General features: G+C 46.5%; 1 protein-coding gene across 1 annotated transcript in view; it reads right to left on the reverse strand.

Annotated features, from left to right (window-relative positions):
* The window catches only part of SH3RF3 (SH3 domain containing ring finger 3), a 245,404-nt gene extending 243,104 nt beyond the window's left edge, over nt 1–2,300 (reverse strand). Inside the window, exon 1 of the mRNA XM_015637693.1 lies at nt 1,866–2,300. Within this exon, the coding sequence (XP_015493179.1) occupies nt 1,866–2,261 (396 nt within the window). The 5' untranslated portion in view covers nt 2,262–2,300. The remainder of the gene's footprint in view (nt 1–1,865) is intronic.
* Between the last annotated feature and the right edge of the window lie 10,067 nt (nt 2,301–12,367).

A 12,367-nucleotide genomic window follows, 5' to 3' on the forward strand; every position in this document is an offset into this window, starting at 1 on the left:
CACAGAAATGGACAACAGAACTACCAACACTCACCAAACTGCTATGCAATCAAAGACAGAAAATGATAAAATGCAATGTGTTTTTATTTGCTATATGATATCTGCAATAATGGCTAGGGAAGCAACTTTTTAAAAGCCTGGCAATTTACAGTAAAATAATGAAAATTCATTTTCCCTAAAATTTTGCAAATAGCTTTCCCCATCAAGCATTTTCTTACATGTGCACACAACTGTAGTATGCAAGCTTGACTAGGACTTCAAAGATTTGATAACCAGAGACTGTCTTCTTGTTGGATGGTCACAAAAGCGTAGAGAGGGTGCAAGACCCTGCCCCTCCAACACAAACACTGCAGGTATAACCAGCAGACCCTGCCTCCCTCAAGAGACACCTGCCTGGACTTCAAACCAGACCATGGGATACTGTACTTTACCTAATGAATGCAAACTTCCCTTTCTATAATGCTGAAGCTAAGAAGACAGGAGTTGTCTGCTGTGACAAAGCTAGAGCACTAAGCTTAGTTGAAAAACAAGCAAAAAAAACCCCAGAAGGCAGAATTCCACTGCCTTTCTTCTTAAATTGGACAAGTCATTATTAAATACCTGAAGCTCATCAAGACTACAGCCCAATAATAAAGGATCTACCCTTCCAGAAATACTACCTAGCATATTTCAATTCCAACTCCAGGACTGAATTTTATGGAACAATGTATGGCATTTGCCATCATTTCCTGTAGGGAAAACTTCGAAACACCAGTACACGTCTATTCCTTTTTAAAAGAACAGGAAAAAAAAAGAAAAAGTAGGAAATTAATTAATTGAAATTATAACAATACAACTTCACAAGGAATCTCTATACTGACCTTTTCAAATCAAAAGCCTGTACACTTAACTACAGCTCAAGTGGATTTCCTGAAAGACCAAAGACAATTAAACGTATCCAGTATATATATGACATTAAAAGTGAGATTAAGTTCACAGTTTTAAGACTGTCTCCATTCCCAAGTCTCCTGAAGAGGTCCAAGAGTGAATTTTATCAGATCGCATGGAAGAGCAGTACAGAACAGTGGAACTCATCCCCTCCGAGCCAATGAAACCCTTGGACTTTATCTTGTACCCTTTAAAGTCATGGACTTTAAAGGGCACAAGATGAGGCACTCGATTGAAGAGTTCAATAAATAAATGCACACGTTGCAGTTCTCGCCTTCTACAAATCACACACCTTATACATAAAAATGAAAATACGTTCCCTTGAGAGGGGAAGCTTCAGCTTCAAACCCCGCTCCATTCCGGCTGTCAGGAGGGCTCTGTGTGGTTGTAACCGCACGGGCAGCGCCCGGAGAGCGGAGGGGGAAACTGCGGGCTTGGAGGAACACGCCGGACTCGGGACCGGCCGAGCGCTCCCAGAGACTTCCCCCCGCAGGCAGCACCAGGGTGGGAGCCGGCTCCTGCCCGCACCTGACAGGCACCTGGCGCAGCCCGACACTCGGGACAGAAGCGCTTTCGAGACACTCCGTAGTTTATAACACCGGCTGTGCTACACCGGGGGTGGCCCCGGGGCCCGTCGCTGCAGTAGCTGCCCCACAGCCGGTATAAACCCACCCAAAGGGGGGTGTCCCTGGGCGGTCCCGGCCGCTTCCGCGGCCGCCTAGAGTACTTTGAGGATATCCCGGTCCGAGCCTCCCATCGTTAGACCGTGGGGGCGACCACGACAGCCGGCCACAAGTGCGGGGCAGGCGCACGCCGGTGCCCGTGGGCAGACACCCTCCGCCGCCCGCGGGACGTCCCGCCGGCAAACCGGGGCCGCCCGGCGCTCCGCGGGGACGCGCTCCCGGCCCGCCCGCCCCCGCCCCCGGCCCGGCACCCACCTTTCCCAGCAGGGCGCTGCGGCTGGCGGCCGCCAGCTCCCGCAGGCTGGCGGCGGCCGAGGCGGCGGCGGCGGCGACGGCGCTGGGGGCGGCGGCGGGCTGGGGGTACGTGGGGGCCGCGGCGCTGGGGCTGCCGCTGGCGCCCCCGGCGGCGCGGGGCCGCTGCCGGATGCCGTCCAGGAGGCGGACGAGGAGGATGTTGGCGGGCAGCTCGTCCACGCCGCAGCCCACCAGGATGCGGCACTCGGGGCAGCGCAGCTCGTGGCGGGAGCTGACGATGCTCTCCAGGCAGCGGCGGCAGAAGGTGTGCTGGCACGGCAGCACCTTGGCCGTGGTGTCCAGACGCTCCAGGCACACGGAGCACTCCAGAAGATCCAGCAGCGACGACTCGTCCATCGCCGCCGCCGGCTCCCGCTCCGCCGGCGTTCCGCCGCCGCTCCGCCGCCCCCTCGCCTCCGCCTCCGCCCCCGCCCCGCCGCCGCCGCCGCCTCCGCCTCCCCTCCGCGGGGCAGCGCAGGGCCCCGACGCCCCTAGGGCCGCCGCGGCCGGCGGCGGCGAGGGAGGGGCGGCGGCGGGGCGGCGGGGGCCATCGGGGCGGCGGGGCTGCCCCCGGCGGCGGGCGGTGGCGACCTCGGGGGCTGCCTGGGCGACGCTGCCCAGCGCCGTGCGGCGCGGCGGCGATGCCAGCGGCGGGGAGCGCAGCGGTTCGGGAGGCCGGGGGGGCGCCCGCAGCACGGCGGCCGCCCCGCAGGCGGTCCCCGCCCGCCTCGCCGCCGCTCCGTGGCTCCCTGTAACCCGACCCAGCAGGGCTCGCCGCCCGCTTGCCGCTGCCGCCGCCGCTACTCCCTCCTCCTTCTCCTCCCGGCGAAGGCTCCCGGACAGGCGGGGGCAGGCGGAGGGAGATCCTTCGGGGAAGCAAAGGGCACGCAGGCGGGGCGGAGGGGAGGCCCTGCGGGCCCGGCGCCCCGCGGAGAGCGGTGTCGGTGGTGGCGGGCAGGGCCGGCGGGCGCGGGGAGCAGCGCTCGGCCGCGGGCCGGGAGCGGCGCCGGGGCCCCTCGGGCGCCACATCCCTGGCGGCGCGGCGCCCCCTGGCGGGCGCGGCTGCAGGCGGCGCGGGGCCTCAGCCGCGGTGCCCCGGGGCGGCCCCAAATAATCGCAATTTAACTGTTAACCTATCGGACCCAAGCCCTGAGGGGCCGAAAGGCAAGAGCGAGGGTCCTGCCTCCTCTTTCTGCCATGGGTCCTGTGTTCCAGCCAGCTGCCCGCCGGGGTGCCGTCCCGTCTGTCACGGTACCCGCATCCCGAAGGCTGCAGCGGGATGTGCCCGGGTCCTGTGTGAGCTGGTGGTCAGTCACTGCGGTAAGGGGAGAAACCCTGTCATTTTGGAATTTTATATCCGTGGCCTTTGTTAACCGCAGCAAGTTTTAAAATATGACATAAAGCCACTTGCACGTGTGGACTATGCACAGAGCTTCTAAGAGAAGCCCTATTCTTCATAGGAATATTTCATTTGACAAGTCCCTTTTTGTCTAACTTTCGATTATTAATACGACTTAGGGCCCTGCTTAACCCAGAAACTACAACTGAAATATGTTGTAATCTTGCCAAAGAGATTCTTCATTTGTGGTCCAACCCCTAACCCAGTCTGTACCTGTGCTGCAAGAGAGCACTTCTGGAATTGAGGATTGCAATCCAAATGTTTGCAGAAGCCGTCCTATCCTTCTCTTAAGTGACACTTTTATAATTGGGTTTTTCTGAGAGCCATGTCATGATGGCTGCACAAAGTCTTTCTGTCAGCTTCATGACTCCAGTAAAGTTCCAATGCACACAGGAAGTTGAACCTGTTGTGATAAGGGTAATCTAGACACTGTATAATAAAATGCACTAAATTTCAGTGTGTGAAAAGCCATGAATCTCTTGCTGCTCTTTTGCTACTCTAGAAGGAATAAGTGTAAAGCCAAATAAAAGTTCCCAATGCTGAGCTCAGATCATTATTTGTTGGTGACTGATGTCCGCTAAGGTTACAACCTGTGCCCTTGCAGATAGAAATACCAAGCACAACTGTTTAAAACTATAAATAACACTGATTCCTGCAGAAATGTGGAATAAAGTATCAAGGACTTAGACTTTCTCTGGAGTAAAACTGTTAATTTAAGAAAAAGAAGTAGTACCTTTAATGATAAAAGGCATTGTTTCAGCAAGGAAAGAGAAATACTGAAAAATCTGCAATGAAATGTGTAATTGTTTCAGCAGCTCATACTGCTTCCTTTAGAGGGAAAAACTTAAATATCACTAGTTTTAGTCAAAAACTAAAAGCCAGAAGTACTGTGTTACACACCAGAATACATCCAGTGATTAGAGGGGCACTTTTCATCCCTCATTCCTTCTGGTTGCTCCAGAGTTTACAACCAAACTATGCTGTCACCAGAGGTGCCCAGTTACACAGCCCCACAGCAGGCAAAGCACTCTGGAGAGCCAGCACCCAAAGGTGATTAAAGGGTGCCTTGATACTTGGATAGCTTAAAATAGGTGCAGATGTGCAAAGCATTTATTATTCAGTAGAAGAAATTGCTGACACACAATGAGAATCTGCTGTAATCCACCTGGAAAGTACCCTCTTAAACAGGAGCTGGTTGCCATCACAGAAGCAAAAGCAAAGCTACATCAGATCCCTGCAAGGGAGAGGAGCTCAGGGAGCTCCCCAACCACCCCAGAGGACTGCAAGTGAGGGAAGGAGTTGCTTAGGGACATTGAGCAGGATGGAGAAATGGGGAAACAGAGGAGAGAGAAAAGGGGCCATGAGATGAAAAGGAGGTAAGGAAAAAGGGAGACAAAGATTAGGAGAGTGAAAGGTTTATACAGAAATGGCACAATGGACTAGAGACAATAAAAAACACATTTTTATGAAAGGAGGGAGAGACTTGCAAGTTTGTCTCCAACTAGAAAAAACACCTTCTAATTCTTTGATGTCAAGAGAAGCATTTTCAGACTTAGAAGTTTAGTGTGTGGTTGTGCACTTCCCTGTACCTGGGACTTAATGAAAGTTAGGCCAGGCCAGGCCTAAAGGAAAGGAAAGAAGAAAATATCATCACACATACTTTTTTTCTTCTTGCCAAAGAGACCATGGGAAAAATTACATTAGATATTAGGAAATTAAATACTCAGCAAATTTAGTTTGGAAATAGAAAAAAGATTAAACTCTCAGAAGCCTGAGATGAAACATGGAAAAAAAGGAAAGAGATAAAGAAGATGTAACAGGTTTACTTCAAACAAATGTGGATTTTATTAATTTCCCTTTCTCAGCTGCCAAAACATTTAGCTACAGATTATAAGTGTGAAGTGATTATTTGTGAACTAATTAAGTAATGTGATTAACATGGTTCTCAAGCAGAGGTGCTGCTTTACACACAGGGATGTAGCTGCACATTTTGCCACACATTCCTTGGTGAATGTGTTTGACAAGGCAGCTGATAAGCAACTTCTGTTTCAGGCTGTGAAGTGGCTTCATTTCCACAGTGGATGTGAAAAATGATGAGTACCCAGAGACAAGAATAGATTCAAAAAAGCAAAATGTTGCTGCAGGAGAGTAGAGTGATGCTGAAACATTCCAAGACTTCATTTGTAGTTGTCCTTAAAATACAACGATGTACTAGGTATTACTTAAATTAAATTAATTAAAAATAAAAAAAAAGGGTGTTCTTCTTTCCTGGTTCTTTTCCCTGCATGATCTATCTTGCTATTTAGTTCAGATCAGGAGAGACTTGACAGACTTTGCTGTCTGCAGCTCTATCTATGTTGGTTTTGAAGGCATTTTCTTGGGACAGTATATGAACATTGCACCTTCAGCATTGCCTTCATGCATTTGCATGCTGCTCTTGAAAATGCCCAACTCTTTTGCAGTCTTCTGCCAAATAGGATTTGATTATAGAGAAATATAATCAATTCTTGCTTGTATGCTTACTCTGCTTTTAAATGTCTATGGCACAATAACTATTCCATTTGCATAGTGAGAGAACATTTGCCTACTAAATAACAATGAGTTGCTCTATTTATATGGTTCTTCCCAAACCTGGAAAGCATCATAAGAATGATAGGCATTACTATGTAAGAATGATCCAGTGTAATTAAACTTACAGTGGAATGCACAGCAGTTCATTTCTACTACTGCGTTTTCTCTGTAAGCTTAAATGATCATTCAGTTATACTTAGATTACTTACTTTATTTATATTTCAATTCAAAAAATTAAAGCATTCTGGGATTTCTGAAGTGAGTTATATTAGTACTAAGCAGGGGGAAAGAGGGGGACTTGTCAGCTCTGCCTTTTCTCCTTTTTATTTGACCTAAAATATCAGGTATACCTAACAAAAAATGCCAAATTTTAGACCATGGTAATACTACTGAAAAATAGACAAGTTTGATTACGGGATATTCTCTCTGTTCCTTTGACTGAAGATAAGATTTTTGATCAAGATCAGCTGATCTTTCCGTCCATCCATCCATCCATCCATCCATCCATCCATCCATCCATCCATCCTTTCACCCATCCTTCCATCCATGTGCATATACATCTACATCCCCCTCCACTGTAGAAACAATAAACTCCATATTGACTTTTTTCTTATACGTGGAGAGGGTAACCTGGCAAAAACAAGATTTTTCAGAACTGGTGGCTGAAAATGCTGATAGAAACTACAGCATGACCACCACCCCAAAGTACACTGGCTGTTACAATCCCTGTCCTGGCAGCACGTGTGTGACAGCCTGCCCTCACATCAAGATCTGGAGAGGATATCTGAGATTCCCCCATATTAGACAATCATAGAAAATTAATTCATTTGGCCTCTGGATTAATTTCAATGCCAACTTAAAAGACTCGCTAAGGAGGATGTGTTACTTTAATTACAATTGACAGTATTTTAATAGTGAGGAGAAAATGGTTGCTTGTCTTGTGTTTAACCACTACACTGATATCAGGAAAGAGAATGACATCCATGTACCTCTTCTGTGTCCTTACATGAATGTTGGTCATGTAGGCCACAGGTCAGAAAGATGTGTGTGTGACAGTGCAATGAAATGGCAGCAGATGTTCAAGCAGACACTTCAGCTGTCCTGCCTTACCTTCCCCAACAGCCCAGACTTGCTCTTCTGTCCCCTCCCCTGCACCTTGCCTGTATAATCAGTGTGTCTTTATGAAACTCCTACAGCCAAAAAATAATCCAGAAAAAAAAATTAATCAATTTTGACCATAAAAATGACAGATAAATGTTAAAAATCTAGACATTAGGAAAATTACTGCATTATACTGTGGTTTTGTTTCAATGAACTCATGAATTAAAATGGCATGTCCTCTGAGAATACATGATGTCCATTGCCAGACTCAGTATGACATCCTATCAAATCACTGCAGTTTTCTGACAAGTTTTATCTCATTCCTGGCAGTTCAGGATCTTTTTAAGATATAGATAGAGGCAGAATCTGTTGTGTAGCCCTTACAACACATCCAGCCCTTCTGGAAGGCACTGCCCTTCCAATATGATTGTACAACCTTCCTTGAGCATGGCTTTCAAGATGCTCCTTGGGCTGTTTATAAAGTGTAAACTTCAGCTTTTTCTGCAACTTTTTTTAGGGCCTCGAGTATTTATGAGACTACCTTCTGTGCAGTGGATTTGACATGAATACTGCTGAAGAGGAAAATTATCCTACTCCTGATGAACTTTTTCTGGTCATGAATATAGTGAGCTATTGTTCCTTGCCCTCTCTAGGAGTCAGTTACAGTTCTGTAAGATGATAAAACCCCACATTCTGTTTCTTTTGCCTTTGTCAATCATGATTGAATTTTCTTCCTGTAGCAAAACAGATTTATTTTTTCTAAGTGAAAGATACTTCAGTTACTGATTAATTAGTTTACCCCATTTATCAAAATACTTTTTCCAGTTAGTTGATTTCTTCACATGTAAATTTAGCAGCAGCTTTGAGGATATCTGACAAAGTCTCTGTGTTGGGCTTGCATGGCCAGGATTTGGTAGCAGAGGAGCTACAGGGGTGGTTCCTGTGAGAGACTGCTAGAAGGCTCCCCTGTCTCATGAAGTCAATGCCAGTGGGCTTCAAGATGGACCCACTGCTGCCAAGGCAAGGATGGTAGAGCTTTTGGGATAACATTTAAGAACGGGGACAGGGATACTCTGGGCCGCTGCAGATGGAGAGGGGAATGAGGATATGTGAGAGGAGCAGCCCTGCAGACACCAAGGTCAGTGGACAAGAGGGGGGAGAAGGTGCTTCACATGCTGGAGCTGAGATTCCCCTGGAGAAGGCCTTGGAGAGACAGGCTGGACCCCTGCAGCTGATGCTGGTCCACAGTGGAGAAGTTATCCACTTATAGATAGAAGCTATCCCTGGAGCAATCCACGTCAGAGCAGGTGGATGCCTGAAGGAGTCTGTGACCCCATGGGAAGCCCACACTGGGGCAGGCTCCTGGCAGGCCCTGTGGACATGTGGAGAGAGGAGCTCACACTGGAGCAGGTTTGCTGGCAGGATTTGTGAACCCACAGTAGACCCATGCTGCAACAGCCTGTTCCTGAAGGACTGCACCCTGTGGAAGAGACTGGAGCAGGGAAGAGTGTGAGGAGTCATCTCCCTGAGGAGAGAGTGGCAGAGACAATGTGTGATGAACTGACTGCACACCCCATTCCCTGTCCCCCTGCATCACTTGAAGGGGAAAAGTAGAAAACTGGGGATGAAGTTAAAGCCAGAAAGAAGGGAGGGGTGAGGGGAAGATGTTTTTAAGATTTGATTTTATTTTTCATTATCTTACTCTGATTTGATCGGTAAGAAATTTAATTAATTTTCCCAAGTCAGGTCTGTTTTGTCCCTGATGGTAACTGGTGAGTGATGTCTTTCTGTCCTTATCTCAACTCATGAGAGTTTTGTTGTATTTTCTCCCTGCTATCCAGCTGAGGAGGGGAGTGACAGACTGGCTTTGGTGTGAACCCATCACAGTCCTACTTGTGGCACTTCACTGTGGATGCAGTCACAGCTGTGAGGAGGACACGCCTCAGCTGGCAAATCTGCATGGCTGCCCAGGTACAACATCGTGGTTAATCCTCTGTTAAGATTTACTTGTCATAACTGTGAGAGGATAAACTATTTCATTACTGTCTGTCATGGAGTTACTTTACCTTTAAGGAAGTTGAAGTTGCTGGGAACTGCCTGGAGTCTTTTCTCCTGACCAATTATCGGTCATTGACAGCAGTTTAGGCCATTGAAAAGTGGGATCAACTTGTGAACCCTACCTTAAAGTGTAAAACCAGAGCTCTCTTGGCTCTCTTTGTTTCCTGGCTGTGAAGAGCGTGGAGCTCCGGCCTCCCGTTCCCAGCCCAGGCCATGCGGCTGGGCGGGGACAGGGCTGGGCCTGCCGCATCTCCCGGCCGGGAGATGTGGGCCCTGCGGGGGGTTTTCCCCGGGCTCTGGCCGGGCCGAGCTGATCTCTGGCTCAGCTGCAGGGTTTTTGCTGTAACTAAATTCACTAGAAACTGCTGAGTGAAGAAGGAGAGAGAGACTCTGGGCCTGCAGCGGGCTGGGGTGGCGACTACACTCTCCAGAGCAGCCATGAGGAACTCTCCATCACAGACGGCTCCAGTCCCTGCACCGGCCGAGGCCACAGAACTACCTACAACAGCCTGAGCAAGATTTTAACTCTTTCATTACCCAGATGAGACTTGCAGATTAATCTTTTATCCAGAGAGAAAAAAGAGAGAGTGATCAACATGAAAAGAGACTTTATAAACTAGCAGTGACAGGAAAGAAAAGAAGCTTCAGAAAGGTAGAGAATGAAGAGGATGCTTTAATTTAGCTGAAATATCTTTCTGTTAAAACTATGGATATGGACAATGAAGTCCTGAAAAGAACTCCTTTAATTCATGATAAGTATCTAGGGAGGAATAAAGTGTTCAAAGTGTAAACTTGAGTAATTATGGTATAGTGAAGTGCTGGGAGATTTGAAGCCTTGAGAGGCAATGAGAAAACTTGTCTAGTGAAGCTCACAGAAACAGATGAAGAAGACTTTTTTTGCCTTTGAATACTCATCCTTAAAAATGCTATCCCTAGACTCATGGCCCATAATACACACCTCAGGGTGATGTAAAAATGGGAGGGGTGGGCTCTGATAACAGCAGCTCTGGGCAGCTGATATCAGGGCAATGGAAAACTATAACAAAAATAGTTTTCTTGTGAGAAACTCCATAAATTAACAGGAAGAAACTTCTGTTTCTCTACAGAGACTGGTGAAAAGACTGTAGCAAGAATTGGGACTGTTTTAACCACCTAAGTTCCAAAGTTTTTGTCTCTGTTGTCGTGTGAACAAAGGAATAATGGGTAGATAGGGGATGAAAAGGTTCTTCTGGAATTTTATTCTGGTGTTCTTATTATTGTAGTTTGTCAATAAACTTGGTTTATTCCTTTTAAGTTTTATGCCTGTTTTGCTCTTGTTCTAATCCATATCTCACAGCAAGAAATAAGTAATTTTCTTAGTTATTGGTTTTAAACCACGACACTGTCCTGCCACAAATGAGACACCTTTAGTTGCTTTAGAGAAATCCATTGCAAGGAGTAAGAAGGGATTGCTGTGGTTAACCTATACAATTCAAATTGCCAGGTTTTTAACAGTTCAAAATCAGCTGTTTAATCTTCTTGCACTGTAGTTGCTTTGAAAGGCCAAGTTGCAGTAAACTTGCACTTGACTCCTGAATTCCTTGAATTTGTGTGCCCTCATGGGGACTGGGCTGTGTTCAGCTGGGGATGGTTAATACTTCCAATTTTAGTCAAACACTACTCCATGAATATTTAATCAATATTACTCCACTTGCAGCAACCAGCCAAGAAAACTTACTTGCCAGGAGCCCAGTTTCTTTCTGGAGGCCCATTCGCCTATCTGCCCTGTGCTGTGTAGGCACAGCAGTTGTGTTCGTGTCCTCGGGTGGCTGGTTCTCAGCTCTGCAAATGAAAAACCCAGGTCTCCCCTCCCCAGCTGGAACTGAACCACTGTGTTGTCAGTGTTTTCCTTAAACTTTAACCAGCACATCCAGCCAGCAGAAGCTGCTGCTTCACCATCAGCTAATCAATGCATGATCGACATAACAAACCATCTGCAGTTAACACATGAAACAATACTGTGCACTGTAAAATTATTCCTTTCTCTATCACACTTTTGACTAAATAATTTTATGTTTTTTTGAAGGAAAATTAACTTTTCTTGCATGTGGTTTAGGAATAACTTTGACTTCTATTTGTAAAAGTTTGGAAGAATAAGGATTAATTACCATATGTGAGAGAGGACACGTGTTCTTTCAATCAGCATTGACTTCTTTACATTGAAGAGGGGAAACAGCAACCAACAATGCTGCCAAAATAAATGTTTAATGGAGCACAAGGCTGTAATTTTCTCTATAGTGAGGAATGCCATCTCTAGGGATGCAATGGGTCCCATCTCCACAGACAGGCGTGTACTTAGAAACATAAAGATGTAATATACAGAGAATTCTTCACAGTTTCAAACTACAGACAATACAGGCATGGAATAGCTCAATAGACTTTATTAATATTCAAACAAGCAGCTGTCAACACTTCATCCCAGAACACACTGAAGCTCCTTACATAGTTTTTACTGCTGTAATAGTTGGGTTCATTGGCAGTAGATTGGAAAACATGCAAGACTAATGAACCCTTCCTATTTTTCCTGGTCTGGAATTTAATCCATCCTAAAGCGAAAAACATTTACAACATATGCAACACCACACTCACAAGAGGCTTCAGGTTCAAAAGAGATGTTTCAATTTTGTTTCTTAGCAACATGCATCCAGCAACAGTGAAACACCATACAAACTGTAATATGTTTGTGTTGTTTTAATCTATAATGCAGTACTTTGCCAGTGCCAAGGAAGTATGCTGCTATGGGATCTTTTCAATGTCACTTATAATTAGGCGTATGCATTTTTGTTTTCCCATACTAGATTACCTGCTGCCGAATATATTTCTGAAGATGCTATAATGTACTCATGAATAATAAATAACGAGGTAAATTCTGCTGTAATAAGGGCACACTTGTCAGGATTACACTGTGGTCTGTTACACAGGGAGACATCTTTTGATGTTTCTTTCACAGGAAGCGTTTGGACACCTTGTAAGGACTTGATTTCTAGAATGAGTATCAACCAGCCTTCAATACAGGGCTTAAAGGATTTGTACAGCACTTACTTCTTGGAAGGACAGTAGGCATGGCTTAATATTTTCTTCTCCCCAGTCTAATGTCTGATTGGATGTGACCAAAACTAGTTTTGTGGTGTCTTGACTTTAATGTCACATCAAGGAAGAGAAGGAATCAGCCAGGTCTCCAAAGGCGCTTTCGAAATTTCACTCACTGCAGCTATAGCTCTTCCCCTCTGTCATTTAGCATAACTGCTTTCCCAGTGCCAGAAAAGAGGAATAAGAGACATGGTATTTAGCTTTT

The sequence above is a fragment of the Parus major genome, chromosome 1 (genome assembly GCF_001522545.3).
Source record: "Parus major isolate Abel chromosome 1, Parus_major1.1, whole genome shotgun sequence".
Lineage (NCBI taxonomy): Eukaryota > Metazoa > Chordata > Aves > Passeriformes > Paridae > Parus > Parus major.